The following is a 21057-nucleotide window of genomic DNA, read 5'->3' on the forward strand; positions in this document are numbered from 1 at the left end:
AGCCCTTTGCCTTCCACAGTAATATGTATTTCTTCCCATCTTGAACCACAATGAAAAGTGCTCTTGAGGAAAAAAAAATTACTGTAACTTTTCTAAGTGATTTATTTTAGACTCTGAACACTTGAGCAAAAGAACTAGCACAGCAATGTTCATTGAAGCATTATTTGCCATAGCTAAGATATGGAACTAACCCGGATGCTCCTCAGCAGATGAATGGATCAACAAGATGTCGTACTTATACACAATGGAATTCTATGCTGCCATCAGAAAAAATGCATTGCCCCATTTGTAAGGAAATGGAAAGACTGAGAAAAAATCATATTAAGTGAAGTGCTGGGACCAGCCGGCAGCGAACCAGGATTCCTGAAATAGGGGGCAGGGACTAGGAAAAAATAGAAGAGAGACAAACACATGGGGTTCCGGAGGACTACAGCCCAAGTCAGCAGCCCAGGAAGGCTGTGAGCTTAAGATTGGAGTCTCCTTTATTTCCAAATCAAGGCTTATATACTTTCTTGAAACCAGGGAACTGCCAGGGGTTACATTCATATGGTAAATCTTAGATCAGTTAAGCAAGACAAGGCCATAAAACAATAAAGAAATAAAGCAATAAATCAAAGAGATCAGGGAGTTCACAATGCAGACAATGTAGCTCAGAAGTTCCTAGGCATGGTGCTACACATGACAGCTCACTTCTTTGTGTGGTTATCTGATGCATATCAAGGGACAGTCTGATTCCAACTCTGGCTCCCAACATCTCCTCCCACCCCCTCTTTATTTTAAAAGAAGCAAACCTGCCTGTCTTAGGTTGGGTGGATCGCTAACTCTGCCTTACCCATCATGGGGAACTTCTTCAGATCAAGCTGAAGGCCCTGTCTTAGGTTGGCCAGAGCGCATCCCCACATTACCCATCTCTGGCTGTGATTCCTCTGGGGGGGGGGGGGGAACTCATTCATCTGGAGCTTGAATTTGTGGAGTTGACCTGCAAGGTTTAGCAATGAATTTTGCAAGATCTTTACCACACAAGGCAGGCTAATAATAATAATTATAAGCAAAATTCCCGGACCAACAAAGGTCATCAGTAAGCCTTTTAAGTTGTTCAAGGAGGGAACAAAGTGCTGAGACTGCTAAAACAATTCCTTGGCCATCTGTGTTATCTCAGCGTCAAGTGATGGCACCTGCTCAAGCCCAGTGATTTGTCTATGAAGCTGAAACAAATCTAGAAATAAGTTTGTGTGATGTCAAAGTCCATTTCTCTGGGGATTTGAAAGTCCAAAGTCCTCACACGCTGTCTCCATCTAGGAATGATGAATCCAGTAGCTCTTTACTGGAAACCAGCTGATGAACACGTCCCCAAATCAACTTGTAAGGCCTGTAAGGACAAGGGTTTAGTTCCAGTCCTCTCAGGAAGAGGCTGCAGGGTGGTGGAATCAGGCAGGACAGAGTGTGAAGCAGCAGTCTTATTTCTCAGTAGCTCCAATGGAATGTCACACCTCCTGCTGGGTCATCTGCAAATTTCTGCACAGACTGATTAAAGAAGCTTAACCTAAGGTGATTTTTCCCATGCTTTCCTGATTGCTTTACCTGAGCACACTCGTTTTTTTTCAGGCTGGCACTCCATTAGTTTTTAAGACAGTATAGGGTTGAGATTCCAAAGGAATACCAGTGTAACAACTTTTAGTAACCAGATTTCCTTTAAATGAGGCTAGGATTTTCTAGGCAGGCATAGAAGACTTCAACTTGTAACCATTTTCCACAGGTGCAATTTTGTCATATATAAATAAGAATAATAACATTGCATTACAGTAACACTTTACCTTAATCTGTGAACATTTGGAATTGTGAGTAAACATATTTTGAGTAAATAAATCACGTGCAGATAAGTGTACATTTGATCTTCAGATTTCTCGAAAGGATTAAATGACTCAGAAGTGTTAAAAAAAAATCTCTTACAGGGGGTCGGGGAGTTTGGCCTTGTGGTAAAGTGCTTGCCTCGCATGTATGAAGATCTGGGTTCAATTTTGGGTACCACATACTAGAAAAAAGCCAGAAGTCATGCTGTGGCTCAAAAACCCAAGGAAAGTGCTGAGGCCCTGAGCCCAAGCCCAAGACTAGCCAAAAAAAGGAGCTCAGAGATAGTGCTCAGGCCTTGGGAAGACAAAGATATATTAGAAAGTATATAATGTGGGCTGGGAGTGTAGCCTTGTGATAGAGTGCTCACATCGCATGCACAAAGCCTGGTGTTCAATTCCTCAGCACCATATATATATGAAAAGCATGATGTGACATTGTGGCTCAAGTGGCAGAGCACTAGCATTGAACAAAACCTGTCCAAGGACAGTATCTAGGTCCTGAGTTCAAGCCCCACAACTGGCAAAAAAAAGTTCCTTACAGAGGCAGGATGTGGCACTTGACTAGCATATGCATGACATTGGGTTCGATCTCCCTCCTTCTACCACAATATAGTGTTTTTTTGTGGGTTTTTTTGAGAATGATGCAACATTTTTCTAACTTTTATAGTAATTCCCCAAATCATGTTATACTTTTAGAATCATTTCTATCTGTACCTACTATATTGAATCTTCTCTATTAAAAAAAGAAAAAGTTTGAAAGCAGTTCACATCTGTAATCTTAGCTACATAGGAGTCTGAGGTCTGAGATCTAAGAATTGAAGTTCAAAGACAACCTAGGAAGAAAAATGTATGAGACTATTAGTTCCAATTAATTAGCAAAAGGCCAGATTGGAGATGAGAATCTCAAGCACCAGCCTTGAGCAGATAAAGCTACAGGTCCTAAATTCAAGCCCCAGTACTGACATATACACAACAAAGAATCCTCTTGAAATTATTGTTAGTTTTGAATTTTGTTTCTCCAGAGACACAAATCTATAGCTTGTTTGTACATTGCACAGTATAAATCTTTCCTCACATTTTTTTAAAAAGCAAAATTGGAAGGTATTCTGAGCAAAAAGGAAACTTGTGTAGGGAAGATATAATGAGGTTATATTTGGAGACTTTCTCACAGAGAAGATAGTACGTCTCTAATCACCCATCTGGAATAAGTGAGTTACCCAAACCTATTTGAAGTACCTGTCATTGTCTGTGTACACTGCTTGGCCTAACCCCGCCCATAGTTCTTTGTCCTGTTTAGGATGAGGACAGTCCAGTGAACTGAGTCTATCCATCCTGCAGTGGTAAGGTTGAATGCATAATTGGATTGAGGATCAGGAAAAAAAGGCTCATAGGCTATGAGGACAAAGCTGTCAATAGCATACACTCAGTAGTGGTGGGAGAATGACAGGAATTCACATATACTAGAAACTTACTGCCTGATACATAGTAAGTGCTATACACTATTTGCTGCTGTCATTATTAAAGAAAGGAAGAGTACATTACAGAAGAGGTAATTTTGTCTTATCAACTCTTAATCACTTTCAGTGATTTCAATTTTCTGTGATTTAATTTCTTTATGTATCGTTTTGTTAGGCTTCAGCTTATTTATTGTGTATAAAGAATTGCTAATAAAGCTCATCTATTCCAGTATTACTTAGCTATGTTAGCTAGCTAGAGCAATGAAACCTCTTCATTTGTTTTTTTTATGAATGTATATTCACAGTCCTGTGATACTTTATTCAAGACAAAGTATGAAGATACCATATCTCTTCAGCTTTCATACTCAGTCATTATCCTGAGGCCATGGAGAAGATTCCTCGCTGATTATTTGAAACTCTTGTTTGTTCTTATTGCATCATACAATAAGTTGATTCTTATAATTCCATATATAAAACCTCAATTTGAGTATTGGATCAATCTAACTTGTAATTTTTCCTTAACTTCATTGTACTGTCACTTTTATAAAACATTGAGGTTATAATGAACACATTCAAGTGTTCAGGTAATATGGTGACTTAACAATGCACAAAAGTTTTCCTCCTGTTATTGGAGCTCCAGTCTGTCCTCTGAATATAAATCTTAAGGTGCCTGCTACTAGTATCTTGAAATTCACAAGATGAAGATATGGCTTAGAGGCTACATTTTTATTAGGATAATGTTTCTCTCAGGTTCAAACAGAAGTTTATGTTAAGATATATTTGGAAAATTAAGTTTTCCTTAAGTCAAATAAAATCTAAACAGAAGAGAATTCAAATTTTAAAAATCCAAATAAATACTATCATGTAATACAGTTCCAGATACTGATATGTATACTACAGTCTTATTTTGAAGAATTTGACAGAAGTTAATTGCTGTTATTACATCATTTTCAGTTGTTTTATGTTTGCTTTAAGTAGCCAGTATTTAGTATATTTAATAAATTTATTTGATGAAAGAAAGTTTTTGTTTTGTTTTGTTGTTGCTTTTTTGTCAGTCGTGGGGCTTGAACTCAGGGCCTGGGTGCTGTTCCTGAGCCTTTTTGTACTCAAAGCTGGCACTGTACCACTTGACCCACAGTGTTACTTCTGGTTTTTACATGGTTAATTGAAGATAAGTGTCTCACAGAGACTTTCCTGCCTGGGCTGGCTTCGAACTGTGATCCACAGATCACAGAAGTTCTCTGTACAGGTGGATAGACTGTACCTTTCCAAGGGACATTTTCTATGTCCTTAATTTCTTACTGTTATGTTGTATAAAGTAGTGTTAGCCTCTTTTTTTCCCCAGAGGTTAGGGAATAATTTTGGGAGGCCAGTCTTGAGAGGATAGAGGTTGAAAGTGTTCATTTTTATTTCTGACTGTCAAACCCTGTTCTTCTCACAAATAGAAGACTCTTTTTTTCTTTGCTTATTTCTAATCTCTGAACTACACATTCTTTTCCATTATGATCCTTTCATACTTTATTCATGGATTTATTTTAACCCACATCAATTCCACAATGATTATCATTGTTGTTGTTGTTATTATTATTAGAGATTATTGTTTAGATGTGTGCCTTCTGGTCTGTAACCCCATCATTATTAAAATAAATTCATGTCTAATGATTATTCCTAAGGCTATGACAATGTCTGGAAGATTAGCTTATATTCTTCTGTACTTATTTTTTTACATTATTTGTACATAGCTACATTAGGTATATTTAGACATTTTCTCTCTCCCAAAACTTATTTATTCCCAGTGAACATACAACTAATTACTTTTGATTTCAACATACAACTAATTACTTTTGATCTTTCTTTTAATATTGAAAGTTTTCAAAATTATCGCATCTTCAAAGCCTAAGTGTTGTAATTTAAAAGTAAATCATGTGAAAAATTGATGTTTTGTAGGGTTTGGCATTCAAAAGCTTATTTCCATCTGAAATTGTGTATATGGTACTGGAAGGATATAAAGTCATGGTGAGGTCACAAGCAGTTCTTTAGAAACAATAGACTTGTTTCATTTGTTCATTATTCATGTGCTTGAGTTGTTCACTCCATATCCCAATTGTTGAGTGCAATTGTGGTATTAAGAAGCTACTATTACTCATATAGATCTGAAATCCATAGAGTATTTTTTTTGCTGATGGGATCTATAAACTTGACATTCACAGAATGATTTACTATCATTTAAAAAGTAAGTGCCTATCTTATGTCTGATCTTAAAGAATGAACATAAGCAACTTAAACTTGGAAATCCTAAACATAAATATCACTATTGAGCATAAGCTATAATGAAATCATTATTCAACTAATTTACAGATATTTATTTTTGAACAGCAATCTAAAACAACTTGTTTCTCTATAAAAGGAAGAAAAGTAGATAATATTTTTTCTTATAGTTATGTATATAATTTTGATCCTCATATTCTAGTAAGATTCCATACATTCTGCCTAAGTAATACTTTAGTCTGTTTCTCTTTTTGAAAAAAGCAAAGCACTAGTTTATCAAAAATGTTCTCATTTAGGGTCTATAAGAAATACATCTTGAATAAGTCATTTGGTTCATATTGTGATGTTAAACAGTTGCTGGAATTTACAAAGCAGCAAATAGCTTTTATAGGAATACCATCCATGCAGAGCCTGCTGGTAAGAATAAAAAGTCATTTCTTGGTAACAATATAATGCAAAATAAAAAGATTCTAGTAGGCATTGAAGTGGAAACAATGAGAAAACCTAAACTCCCCTTGCTGAACATATGGTGAATACTCAGAGAAGAAAGAAGCGATTTTTGAAAGGATAGCGTTTTTAAAAAAATCTTAATTTCAGTTGGCAGAGAAAACCCAATGGGAATGTCTGCAACACCCATCCAAAGGGAAGAACAGATCCAGACCTCTGAGAACCATAAGAAAATACTGTCAGCATCTGAGGTCAGAGAGCCCTTACCTACTTCAGCTACAAGTAAGTCAGCAAGAATTTTTTTTTTTTGGCTAGGAGGATCTGTGTTGCTTCTTCCTCATAGCTACTCCAGAAGAGCACATTATTCTTATAGTGCATTTTCTCTTATACCAAAGAAGTTACATCTAAAGTGTGTATGTGTGCTGGTCCTGGGGCTTGAACTCTGCCTGAGTGCTGACCCTGAGCTCATTCTGCTCAAGGCTACTGGTCTTCTACTTCTTGAGTCATAGCTCCATTTCAGCTTTTTGGTAGATAAGAGTTTAATAGATTTTCCTGCCCTGGCTGGTTTTGAATCAAATCTTAGCTTTCTAAGTAGCTAGGATTACAGGTGTGAACCACCAATACTTTAGTTTTATATTGTAATAAATGTGTTTATTTTAAATGTGTTTGCTTCTTTGTTTTAAATTTAATGATCATCAGAAAACAATTACTTAACAAAAGATTGTGGTAAATAATAGCAGCTTATGAGACTGCACCAAAACGTTTCATGATTAGATTACATTTTATGCCTAAAACCCTAATTCTGACAGAAATGTGAAAAAGCACAAAAACCATCTCAATTACTCTGACAAAGAAACTGAGGCAAAAATAAAGTGCTGTAGGTGCTAAAACTGGATTTTTAGTTTCTATTTTGTTTCACCATTTTAAATTGTAATTGTATTGTATTTTTACTGAGAAATTCTGTATGTCAAATCCAGTCATCCTTGGGAGCAAAGGAAATATACTACTGTCTTTAATCAAAGATTTTTTTTAACATCTTGGGAAATATAAAATAGAATGTGATCTTGAACAAATGGGTTTTTGAAAAACTAGTTGAGTGTCCTATCTTGAAACTGTAACAAACAGAGGATGTCTCACTGACAAGCCTATGGTATCATTGGATCAACCAGTAGGAAATAAGCATGTTCATTTTTTTCTGTACTAATCTAGTTTAAGTTCTATATTTCCATATCATGCCATCTGTGGACAGTATAAAGGGTCACACTGAATATGCTTGTTAAAAATTTGTCGCCATAATGCACCGTCTATCTGGTGAATATAAATGTAACCCCTCTATACATTAAAATTTAAAAACATATTTAAAAATTTCTTACCAAATAATTCAATTTTGTATCAAGAAGCAAGGGTACCTAAATTATAGGTGGTTACCTCAAGTAAAAATTGACTTCGTTGAAAATAGCATGCCAGCTAAAGTCACTAGAAATGAGCATTTTCATGGGTGACAGATGAGGAAATGTTCTACATGTCATATAAAAATTTGTCTGTGCTTGAGAAAAAACTTTGAAAATGTTACTGTTGTTAAAATTCTAAGGAGCAAAAGGTGCAAATTTTTAATTGAAGTAGAACAGTGTATTAAGTTAACTAAACAAAATATTTGAGGTAGTTAATTAATGAATAGTTTTGGAAGTTCAAAGTCTACAAAGTGGCATACGGTAGGCATGACTGTCCTTGGCAACATCACCTCAGGGAGTGACGTGATGAGTATGAAAAGGCATAGTGGGGCAAACAAGTGATTATGTGTCAGATTTGAGGAGGGCTCAGAGGGGGGGGGAGAGACAGAGAGAGACAGAGACAGAGACAGAGAGAGACAGAGACAGAGACAGAGAGAGAGTGAAGGAGGGAGAGAGGGAGAGAGGGAGGGAGAAAGGGAGAGAAGGAGGGAGAGAGAGAGAGAGATATTCTGAGGACATCCTGGAAGCCCATAATTACCAAAGGTTTTTTTTAATAGAACTACCCTAAGTGCCAAGCTCTGAAGAATGGATCTGGACCTTTGACAGACACTACTCTCATTAAAACCATAGCATCAAGTAATTTGTAAAAATGAGAGAAAATAGGCTTTATAATATAGATTTGTCTTCACAAATCATCCCAATAACACTGAACTTCACAGTAATATAAAACTATAAAATGATAATGGAGCTGAAACAAACATCAGGGCTTCTCAGGTACAAAATAAAAACGGAATAATTAATTCACTGTAAAGTTCTTCATTGTGGATCGTGGCAGTCTAGTAGAATGGAGAGTAAGTCAAAGACTGAGAAAGGAAGTCTGAGCTTGACTTTTTCCTGGTCTGTCCAGACCATTGATATTACACAGACCTTTTAGGTTTGACCATGAAATCCTAGATTTCCAATTAATGAAGCGCCTCTACCATAAATGCCTTCTAGGAAAAGCTCATGATAGTTTTATAGACATCTGTGACCTTAGATGGAAAAAGAGGTCTTCATGTCTGAGTAGTACCTAAAAGTTTGTAAAAGGGGAAAGATTTCTACAATCTGAAGAGTATTACCTAAAAGTTTGTAATTCATTGCTGAGTAGAAAACTGTCTTTTTCTTTCCCCTGTAAAATACTTTTAGTAGTTCAGTTTCCCTCATCTGTAAAAAAATACTGTGTTTTTCAAGAAATACATATCCCCTTTTTTATATAAGTTATTTGCCATACTGGACATATTTGGGTTAAATGAGCCATTCAATATGAAAACATATTAGTTAAAATATTTTAGAATACCTATTTTTTACTTTTAAAGACATGTAAAAGCAAGTTAGTTATGTTTGTCAGTTCACTTTGAGGATGGAGCAGGATGTATATAGCTTTAAGGATGAGGATTTAAAGGCGAAATTAACTTGTCTCCTTTTTGTTCAAAATGCTTATTTATCAAAAAGAAAGATCTGATATAAGTTCTTATTTATGCTAAAAGAGGATGAGAATTTAGAACTTGCGGTCTACATATAAAATAAGTAGTACTTTTGCTGTAGTAAACATGTTACTATTATGTTTGTAGAGTTTTCCTTTAGATCCCAAATGAAATATGATATAAACATTGCTAGAATATCTGAAGGAGCTTTTATTTATTTATTTATTTAATTAATTTATTTTGTGACCAAACTGGAACTTGAACTCAGTGTCTTGGTGCTGTTCCGAGTGTTTGTGTTCAAGATTAACATTCTACCACTTGAGCCATAATTCCACTTGAGGCTTTTTGGTTGGTTAATTGGAGACAGACTTTGCTGCCTGGGCTGACTTCAAACCATGCTCCTCAGAGCTCGGCCTCCTGAGTAGCTGTGATGACAGGTGTGGGCCATAGGGCATGGTTTTGGATTTTAATGAATATTTTGTAATTTCGCATGTATACAAAAGTAGAGGGAATGGAATAACAAACCCCATGAACCTCCTACTCAGCTTCAACCATCATTAACATATATGTCATCTTGTCTTAGTTATGATTGTTCACACCATTCCACACCATGCTCCCTGGAATACACTGCAGTAAATTTCAGGTTGAAGGTGATATAACCTTCCATTTATCATAGAGTGAGAATTTGAAGTAATCTTTAATAAGACAAAAGCAGTAAAAGTTCCCATTAAGAGGGCAGGTACTGATGGCTCCTGCCTGTCATCTTAGCTACCTGGGAGGCTGAGACTTGGAGGACTGAAGCTTGAATCCCGTCTGGGCAGAAAGGTCTGGGAGATTCCATCTCCAATTAACCAGCAAGATACCAAGCTGAATGTGTGACTCGACATTTTTCTTTTATGCACATTTCTTTTGAAAGTGTTAAACTTCAGACAGGAACCTATTTTCTCATAAAACCCGAGTAGCTTAGAATGATTGTATATCAGTTAATATACCATGACCCTATACTGTGCGCTCTAGACATTTTTATTTTGGTATATGTTATAGTTATTAGCATATTTTATATACAGTATACTTTTAGGGCAAAATAAGTAATGTTTTCAATGAAGACCTTTACCTTGATACTGACTAGTTTTTATCTTCACAGTATCCTGCATGTCATGATACCTTTGATTATTTGATCTTGTTTTTTTATTTGTTATCTATCCCTACAAGCTTTGTGCATTTTGTTCTTTGTTTAAATGTCTGCTATACCTTAGGTTGAGAATCAGTTGTTCAGTTTGGAAGACATGACACATGTATGACAGACCACTGACATGAATATGTCAATTTTGTAGAAATAGGCAATTTCCTTTGTAACATTGTAACAATAGGAAGAATATTTCTTCTTATACTTCAGATGATCTTACTTCTGTTGAAATTAAGGTTAAAATGGGTCCATTTTTCTAATCTGAGCTATCAGCTACCAACAAACGGCATTTGTTTTCAACTCTCACCTTACATTTTTTTTCTCAGTCTTGGGCTTGAACTCAAGGCCTGAGCACTGTCTTTGGACTTTCTCAAGGCTAGAACTCTACCACTTGAGCCTCAGCACCACTTTCGGCTTTTTTCTATGTTTGTGGTACCGAGGAATCGAACCCGGGTCTTCCTGCATGCTAGGCAAGTACTCTGCCACTAGGCCAAACTCCCAGCCCAAATTGAATTTTTTTTCTTTTTTTTTTGCCAATTCTGGGACTTGAACTCAGGGTCTGAGAACTGTCCTTGGGCTTTCTGAAAGCTCTACCACTTGAGCCATATCACCACTTCTGGCTTTTTTTTGTATATGGTACTGGGGAATAGAAACCAGGGCTTTGTGCATACTAGGCAAGCACTCTACCACTAGGCTACACTTGAGGCCCTCACTTTACATTTTAACATAAATCAGCTTTCAGAATATTGTTTTGGAATCAAATGTGAAGTTTTGCATAATTTATTGTTTAATAGTCTCATAGTGACTCATACTTGAAGCTGACCTCAACTTTGATCTACCTGTAAATTGTTAAAAATCAAATTTGTTATTCATTTTCATGTTTCATATCTGCATACAAAGCTGCAAGAAATCAACAGCCACAGCAGTGACTAAGCATTTTTGTTTTGTTTTATTCTGAGTCAACTTGATTGCAGCTTAATTAAAACATTCTATCACCCCTACAGAGGAAAGTTTTGCATCATCTGAATACTAGCGATTTTATTCAGGAAGATCCAAAAGGTATCAGTTGCCTAACCTAGGATTTTCATAAAATATTTTCCCAGTTTAGAATATTTTATACTTTGTGTCAACAAAAGCAAAAGCCTTTATGGTTCTGAGATGGAGAAATTTATAGTCTGAGACTAATGGCGTTTGGTTCATGTCCAGAAGATTATGGCATTCGATAAGATTCATATTTAATTGATAAAAGCACCAACTTTAATGCATCATTTTATATTATAAATTATACTCTATTAAGTCATCCGCTTTTCTAACCTGAGTGAATCCTCATTGTATGTTTTATTTGTGCAAATGATACAAAAATATTAGTGCAGGAAGAAGGTACCCTGAAGAGACCATCAACTCATAAGCAGGTTTTTATAAAACAAAAAGTAAATTATATACATGTGACCATAAATATATATGTAGTTACTCAATCATGGCGCGCGTGTGCACACACACACACACACACACACACACACACACACACACACATTCTTGTGTATGAATACTTAAAACCAAATAGCCAAGGAGTCTTGATCTTATTCCAGGTTGGTTTGTGTGCTTGCTTATTGGTATGCATTCCTCACTGGTTTTCCTACTTCCGTGTCTTTCTGCTCTAGGATCCTAATGTAGATGGATTTTCCTAATACCTAAGTATTAATGCCAACATCTTTTACAGTCATTCCCCGTTGCCTACACAAGAATAACGCCAACTTCCTTCCAACTTGTCAAGGCCTTTCCAGCTCTCACAGCTCTTGCATCGCCTTCACCTGTATTTTGTGTTCTGTTTAGCTGCACCTGCAGTTCTTCTGCCATGTTCACTACATGCTGGTCATGCACTTCCTCTCTTTACATTGCTCTTCCTGCTTCTTGCAAAATCTGGTGACTTTAGCACTTAAGTCACTCTTAGGAAGCCTTTCCCGCCCGTTGTTACTACCTGCTCTCTGCTACAGCTGATCTTTGCTACACTTTCTTTTACTGTGAATGCATTTTTAGGTCTCAAATAGAAATATGTCACTAGGAAGTGTGTATCTCCAGTCATGATACACAATACACTTGTGTGAGAATGGAGCTGGGTAACTTTGGGGAAGGGGAGAGCTTGTGAAGAATGAGGGAAGGGTAAAATTGTTTGAAACACAATGTCCTCATATATTGACACGTTGAATTGAAGCTCCTGTAGAACTCTTTAAAGATGATCCCAGAATTCAAGATGGCTTCTAGCCATGATCCTCGGATCTCACATCCTGAGATCTCAGCTTCCTGAGTAGCTAAGATTACTGGCCCACATACATAACTAAGAAACTCACAAGATATTAACTAAATGAGTCGCCACTTTAAAGAGTACCTTGCTGACTAGGATATCTAATCACTCTTGATTTTTTGATGTACTATAGTATTATCAGTTCTGAGGAAAGTCAGGGTTTAACTGGAAAAGAGGGACTATTGTGTAACTGGGATTTCACATATAATATCTGAGTTTTGAAAATGAAGCTGGTTAAGATTTTGTTACACCAATTTTATTTATGTTTTCTAGGTCTTTTGCCTTTGCTTTTATCCCCATAATGGCTTAGGATTCACATTACTTTCCCTGTGTGTGAACCTTAGAGCTTTGGTTCTGCATGTGCAACTCTAGGCATTCCATTCATCTTAAAGTCTGTTTTGTCTACCTGTTTAATAGGGAGAGGTACCTTCTAGGAATGAATAAGAGTGACACAGAGTGCATGTTAAAAAACTTAGTAGAGAGGGGCTGGGAGTGTGGCTTAGTGGTAGAGTGCTTACCTAGCATGCATGAAGCCCTGGGTTCGATTTCAGCTACCACATACACAGAAAAAGCTGGAAAAGGTGCTGTGGCTCAAGTGGTAAAGCATTAGCTTTGAGCAAAAAGTGTCCAAGGACAGTGCTTAGGCCCTGGGTTCAAGCCCTAGGACTGGCAAAAAAAAACTTAGAAGGAGCTGAACACAGAATAACTCAAATGCTAGCAAGCCCTTTTCCCTGCTGTGACCTATTGCATTGTGTTTAGGTGGCTATAGAATACTTAAAAGCTAGTTTTAGTGCACGGGCTTTTGAGTTAAACATTCTGTGGTTTGCTTATGGAATTTGAAATCTGATTTAACCTTTCTGCCTTATTTCTCCATCTTCACATGGATCTCATAATTTGACTCATTTCACAGGCTTGTAATGAGGATGAAATGAGAAATACATAGAATACAGTCAATACAGAGACAGTATATGATAGAAGTTTAGTGAATGGTGGCTGTTATCACGATAGAAGAGAAAGTACCTGTTTTCATTATCACAGAGATTACCTAACTCACAGAGAAAACAACATTTTCAAAGCAGTTGTTGGATTTTTAAATTTCTTGTATAGGTTTTATTTTACAATTAGTTTGTTTTAACTTATCAGGAATTTCCTGGTTGTTTACTGGGCTTGTGGTTATTACTGTAGAAATGATACCTGTAAGGTCCTATAAAAATGAAGGTGCTGCTGTTGGCACAATTGGAGACAACCAGTGATGATCTGCTTGGGAATTATTACTAGCACTGCTATAGCTCCGATATACAGATGATACTCTGGGCTCAGGAGGGTATGGAGAATAGAGCCTTTACTGTGGAACTTCCCAGCACTCTTCACAAACAAGAATGATTGCTTTCGCACTGCTGGTCACTGGGGCTTCTTGTAACATAGTTGTACTATGTGGCACCCCAGAACACAGGCGCTTGCCTTGATTACTGCAGGAACCCTTTTGATAGGTGAAAAATCCTCTCATTAGTTCCAAACCTATTTTGTTGTCCTCTCCCTTCAACCTATTTTTTTCTTTTTCAGAAGTATTTCAAAAAGTGTCTTCAATTTGCTATTTTTATATCTCATTAGAAAACTTGCTTTAATTCCACTTTTGTGTTACTTTCCCTTGTAAGTGGTTATATATGAACAAGACAAGCAGGCAAGCAAATTTATGAAAAATCTTTGCATATAGAACTGCAAGCTCTATTTGTATAGAGTAGCATATAACATCAAAGACAAATGAAAAATCATTTACTTTGTATTTATTATTGTTCTAATTCAGTTTACCTAAGTAGATATCAGTTGACCAGAACCTTTCTATAGGGATATAAGCACAAAGAAAATTCCCTGGAGTCTTTACAGTTCAATGTCCTTATCCCTAACTGCACATAGCCTTGTTACCCTTAGATTCTTTGTGACAAAAGATTCTGTCATCCTGATGTTGTATGTGATCTGCCACTAATACCTTTATCCCCACAGAAGAAATTCTACATTCCCAAACCAGTGAGACTCTCCTGTCAGAAGATGAATGGAAGGTGTCAGTGCTGACGGGAAACACAGGGACTCAAGCCAATGTCACACTCTGGGTATATGGAGATGAAGGAGTCACTGGACCAATAAGTCTCAGCAAAGACAGTCCAGAACAGCTCTTCCTTCCAGGGCACAAGGATGAGTTTCAGGTAAACAAGATTGGCAGTAATATAATGTAGGAGTCAGTATGCCTGCAGGTTGCTCTTGTATCAAATAAATATCTAGTTTGCTATAATCCTCATAAATTAACTTAATGCCTATATAATAATAAAAGAAAATACTTTTTTGCTCATATATCTTATATAAGTAAAGAAACTCATGAACGAAAATTGTTTTCTTTCAACATAACTCATTTCAGGCCATCGGTTTGAGAAAGGCCTCATAGATCATCACCTTCAACTCAAATATAACCAGATTATAAGCTTTCAATAACTTATTCTGCCAGTGGAAGCCCCTCTTTGACATATACATGCCTATATTCTTAGCTGAGGTCTGTTCTAAATTTTCTGTTTTATTTCTTAGTGTCAGATACTACTGGGATGCTTTGTTTTGAATACAGTTGGCTCCCTGTCTAGTTTCTCAGAGCTTTAGCCAAATTTCAATTAGGACAATTACATTCCACTTCACTAATTTGCAACCTCCTACAGGGTAAAAGCTATGTGGCCCTCTGTTCTGCTGTTAATCAGCAGTCACTCTCCCTGGAGAAGATCTCTTTTGCATCCTTAGATGGCTTGAAAATAGAGAATGGTTGAGGGCAGGCTTGGTCAGGGGGAAGCCAAGGCTGTTTGGCACTATAGTAACTACACTTCCTAACACCCAATTGGCTGATGGGTCTTCTGACTTTAGTCTCTCATTCTACTTTTGCAAAAGTAACAATAATTAAAATTCAGAATGCATATGCATGTAATGTATATGTATTTGTGTAATGCTAAATCCTATGGATATCTTTCTCGAGAAATTTTCCCCACAGTGGAATCTGGGAATTTATGGTATACAGTCTCATGATTGTACTTTGGAATAACTGGGGGAGGTTTGAAGTCCTAATGAAGACTAGTTATACCTCCAGAGAGGCTAGTTTATTTTGATTGGGATTCAGCCTGGGCCCTGATGTTTTTAAAAGCTCCCCTGGTAGTTCTAAAATGCAGTCAAGGTTGAGAATCTCAGTTATAACACCAGACTACAATTCAAGAAAGCTGGCTTGGAATCTTGTTTTCTCATGTGATTTTCTGCATCACCTTAAATATGCCATTTAATTTACTTGGGCCAGTATTATCTTTATGTGTACAATGGAGGAAGTAATATCCATTTTGCATAAATTCCAGGATGCTCTATATAGGAAATATTGTAAATTGGTCATAGGATCCTAGATACCCAATTCAAATAGAAATTAGTAATACCTTTACTTTCAATTATTCAGACTCATCCTCAGTTCAAAGAAGTGATACTCCTCACTTAAAAGGCTTGTTGTGAGGTTTAGAAAAGGTTGAAAATGTGTCTTCTGTGCACTGTGCTCAATAGGTATGAATGACTCTATGTATGGATAATGTATAAGGTAGTGACTGGGTTGACATACCAGTACCACAGACTTTTAGCTTCTTGGTCAGTAACAACGGGGTACATTTCAAAGTCTCAGAATCTGTGTTGGCCATGGGCCCTCAGCATCAGACATGGCCTTTTCTCAGACTCTCTTCGCAAGGTGGGTACAGCCTGGTTCAGAGAGCAGGGGAGGGCAGGGGGAAGGTGAGTGCTTTTAGTTTAAGTTATTTTTCATCAATGGTGGCACTTAAAACAAATCCCAAATCATGGGATATATGATATGAAAAGGAATTTTGCTGGCTTATATTTAACTGTCCTAACCCTTTCAAGATCTAGTCTGTAGGTATACAATGGTGTTAATCAAACCTAACCTATAAGTAATTGCGTAGTCATCTTTTTAATCCATAGCTATAGTTATCTGCAACACAAATAATGATAACTGGGTAAAAATTTAAGCCCTTAAACAATAAGATAAGTATCTATAAATCTATCTCCTCTCAGCTATACATTTCTCCAAATTGGAGATTGTACCATCATTTTATTCATTACATATGTGTGGCCTTGAATAATTTCTACCTTAGTTTAATAAATATTTATTTATTGAACTGAAAGTTTCATTTTTTTGTCAGTCCTGGCTTGAACTCAGAGGCTGAGCACTGTCCTTGGGCTTTCTCAAGGCTATTGCTGTACCATTTGAGCCACAGCACTATTTTTGGCTTTATCTGTGTATTTGATAACCAAGGAATTGAACCCTGGTCTTCGTGCATGCTAGGCAAGCCCTCCACCACTAGGCAAAACCCTCAGCCAGAAATTTTCATATTATATCCATTCAATAGATAAGGAAATGAAGGCTCAGAATATACCAGTTTACAACATTAAGCATTTCAGGTGAGGTCAAAGTAATACCAAAGTATTCTATGGGCAGAATTCTTCCTCTTCCTCCTCCTCCTCCTCCTCCTCCTCCTCCTCCTCCTCCTCCTCCTCCTCCTCCTCCTCCTCTTCCTCTTCTTCCTTCTTCCTTCTTCCTTTTTCCTCTTCTTCTCCTCCTCCCCCTCTTCCTCCCCTCCTCCCTTTCTTCCCTCCCCTTCTCCTCCTCCCCATCCCCTTCCTCCCCCTCCCTCTCCTCCTCCCTCCCTCCCTCCTTCTTCCTCTCCCTCTCCTCTTCCTCCTCTTCCTCCTCCTCCTTCTTCTGAACTCAGAAAATTCTCATTCTCCAGGAGTCTAAAAGAATCCTTCAGAGTGGAAGGAAGTTCTAGACTCTCCGACTTCCCATAAACTTGTAAAAATTGCTATATACTTAGCTTTTCTTTGGTGAAAGTTGATTCTTAAAATAAAAGCCCATCTTTCTGTTGTTGGAATCCAGAAAGTGTTGGCTTCCAGTGAGAAGTGTGTGGTAGTCAGAGCCAAGCATATGCATGTTCTTTATCTTCTTTCATCTTCTTCTTTCCTGAATATTTTTAGTAGGGTTGCATGGTATTTCTGTCTCAGATTTTCTGTGAGATTCCAGAATAGCTTCTTTTTTGTGTGTGTGCTGGTCCTGAACTTTAGGGAGTGGTTCCTGCCCCTGAGCTTTTATGCTCAAGGCTAGAGCTCTACCATTTGAGTCACAGATCCACTTCCAGCTCTTTGGTAGATAATTGAAGGTAAGAGTCCCATGGACCTTCCTTCCTTGCCTGGCTTCAAACTAAAATCCTAATTTTTCCAGTTCCTGAGCAGCTGGGATTATAGGTATGGCCACAAGTGCACCCGACTAGAACTTTGAAAGAACTTCATCTGCAGACTTGTAGAGTCCCAAAGAGTTTTGCCACCACTAATAACAGCAATAATGTGCTTAGCTTGAAGAAGAGAAAGAAAAATGTAATGTTCTTGCTGTAAAACATTCTGATAATGTTTCCCTTTTGCATTTCACTCAGGTTGAAATAAGAAGCATTGGAGAGATATATAAGATAAGAGTAGGACATGATGGAAGCAGCAGCCAGCCAGAGTGGAGTTTGCAGAGGGTAATTTTGCCTTTTATTTTGTACTGCAGAATCATCCTGTAATGAAAAGAAGCAAATAGACTACATGAAATGAAGCAAATGAGAAATAATTTAAATCATTTTTGTAAACAGAGTGGAAAAAATGTGTTATATTTGCCAGGAGCCAAGATCTTCTGGCTACTTAGGCGATTGAGACTGCGTATTAAGGTCTGAAGCCAGCTTGGGCAGAACGTCTGAGAGACTTTTATCTTCACACAACCAGCAAAAAGACATAGGTGAAGCTATGGTATAGTAGTAGAGCACCAGCCTTGAGAGAAAAAGAAAAATAAGAGTGAGGATCACTGACTTTAAGCCATAGTATAAGCACACACACAAAATATGGTTTCATTCTTGTAAAGCAGTTTTTCAATCAGGTTTGAAGGTACATACCTGTAATTCCAGGAGAAATTCAGTTGGGAGGATGAGTCAGCATAATTGGAATTGGGAGGCCATCCTATGCAAGATATGGAGACTGCCTTCCAAATCAACCAATAAGCTATTAACATAATGCTTTATGGTAATATGTATGAAGGTAACTTTGCATTATAGAAGCAAATCTGAAGAACAGTGAATGTAAGAATAAAAATGCTTGGTTAACTGATCCTACATGACCACTCTGGTGGTTAATTTTTTTTAATTTTATGTTTGTTTGTATGTATGTATGTATGTATGTATGTATGTATGTATGTATGTATGTATGTATGTTTTGCCAGTCCTGGGCTTGAGCTCAGGGCCTGAGCCCAGTCTTTGGACTTTCTCAAGGCTAGAGCTCTACCACTTGAGCCTCAGCACCACTTCTGGCTTTTTTCTATGTCTTCGTGCATGGTAGGTAAGCACTCTACCACTAGGCCAAACTCCTGGCTCTGGCGGTTCATTTTTAACAAATATTTCTTTTATAATTCTTTTTATGGTTACACATGCATTCTTTCACTATCTACATAAGTATGTATGTAAAATATAATATATTGTCTAGGATTTTCCTAGCAGAGGATCACAATAGCTCAATAGCTATGTGCATTTGACCATATAGGATGACGCGAGGAGAAATGAACTGCAGGTTATAGAAACAAGATATTTGTCCTTGTGATTGTTGTTTTTATTTTATTTTTTATTTTTTTTCCAGTCCTGGGCTTGAGCTGAGGGTCTGAGCACTGTCCTTGGATTTTTTTCAAGGCTAAAGCTCTACCACTTGAGCCTCAGCACCACTTCCAGCTTTTTTTTTTTTTTTCTATATGTGGTCCTGAGGAATCGAACCCGGGTCTTCATACATGCTAGGCAAGCACTTTAACCACTAGGCCAAACTCCCGGCCCCTGATTGTTGTTTTTAATGTACTATGTGAAGTTATTTCTTTCCTCTTTTGTTTTTTTCCCCTTATGGTTTATCCCCTGTTGTTGTTGTAGTATCTGACTTTGATACCTGATGGACTGTAAATTGGTTCATTTGTTTATTTGAATTCGGAAGGGAAGGGAAAGGAAGGGAAAAAAACAAGATCACGAGACAAAAGAAAAAGGGTGAACCCATGAAACAGTGATATTCACAAGACAATATGTTGGAAATGAACTTTACAGCTTGGGAGGAGGTGAGGGAAGGGAAAGTAAGAGAAAAACATAGGAAGGGCTAACAATGTTCAAGAAGTAATGTGCTCACTATCTTATGAATGTAATTGTAACCCCTCTATTCATCATCCTGACAATAAAAAAATTAATAAGGCAAAAAGTATATTATATACAAGTACATGTATAAATATATATTTAAACATGTATCAATACTTAATTTGTGCATGTAGGTATACATATTTTGTCTTTTTAGTAAAATAGAGTCAAGGTCTGTATTCACTTGAGAATCCTGCTTTTACCTTTTAATTTAACCATGCAATACTAGTGTTTGTTAAATGCTTAAAATACTGTCAATTTTTTCCTAACAGCTATTCCTTGATTTTGGCACTACTAGTATCCCTGTTTTATAGATAAGTAAATCAAAGACCCAATAAAATTATTTAGTAAATGATCATATATGCTGCACTCTAGAAATGGAGCACTAGCCTTGGGCTTTAGTTGATTTTAAAAAGGAATCAAACCCTCTAAATCCATGAGATTTCCAGGTAGAAGCAGTAGATTATAATGGAGTAAGATAACATAGTTCAAAATATAGAACATCTCTACTCTCTCTGGTTTTAAATACAGTTTTTTGTCACTGCTTTACAGTGTGTGCTGCATTAATTTTAGGTGTTTGAAGTCTGAAACTGGATACCACTGATATGTTACAGAATATGAAGCACTTAAATGTTTCATAATTTGTATATGTGTTTTTTACTTTTGCATCATTGGTTGCATAATGAAAGTAAATGAGGAAATGTTGATTTTCTGGATTGTTTATTGAATCATTTTCAGCAAATGCCTAATATAATGAGATTTGTTATTATAACACAAAAAAACTTAACTACATTGCAGCCAATCAAGGAGTATCTGAATATCTAATATATCCCTTCATTATGCTAGATACTGTGAATGGGAAAAATCACTGAAAGATTTCAAAACAGACACAGAGAATTATCCTTTAATAGGATGTAAACCCCATAAAACCTTCAAAGTGTCTGTAAAATTACAGCCTCTGTATTTCTGAATTACTGAGAAATAGAAGCATTTTAGAAAAGACCCATGACTTAAAGTCAATCTGTTATCACTGTGTAGCCTATGACTTCTTTAGGACCTTTTAGAGAAATATGGAATATGTTTTAACCAGTTCTGTTGATATAACAACATGGCTGAATCTGAGCAATTTATAAAAGAAAGAAGTTTCTTGTTTATCTCATGTTGTTACTTGTATCTGACTTTGTTACCTGGTATGTTGTAGATATATTTTTGTTTATTTGGAATATGGAAGGTAAGCGGAAAAAGATGATTCGGAGGGGGTTGGGGAAGGGAAAATAGGAGAAAAACATGAGAAGGGGTATCAATGTTCAAGAAGAAATATATGCACTACCTGACTAATGTAACTGTAACCCCTCTATACATTACCCCAACAAT

At 36.9% G+C, this 21057-nt stretch overlaps 1 protein-coding gene across 1 annotated transcript in view; it reads left to right on the forward strand.

The window, feature by feature from the left end:
• LOC150058740 (lipoxygenase homology domain-containing protein 1-like) overlaps positions 1 to 21057 on the forward strand; it is a 106823-nt gene that overhangs the window by 61335 nt on the left and 24431 nt on the right. The window contains exons 15-17 of the mRNA XM_090339668.1: positions 6173 to 6304; positions 14426 to 14625; positions 17926 to 18012. Of these exons, the coding sequence (XP_090195794.1) occupies positions 6173 to 6304; positions 14426 to 14625; positions 17926 to 18012 (419 nt within the window). The remainder of the gene's footprint in view (positions 1 to 6172; positions 6305 to 14425; positions 14626 to 17925; positions 18013 to 21057) is intronic.

Source organism: Megascapheus bottae, chromosome 9 (assembly GCF_031878675.1).
Source record: "Megascapheus bottae isolate mThoBot1 chromosome 9, mThoBot2.hap1, whole genome shotgun sequence".
Classification (NCBI taxonomy): Eukaryota; Metazoa; Chordata; class Mammalia; order Rodentia; family Geomyidae; genus Megascapheus; species Megascapheus bottae.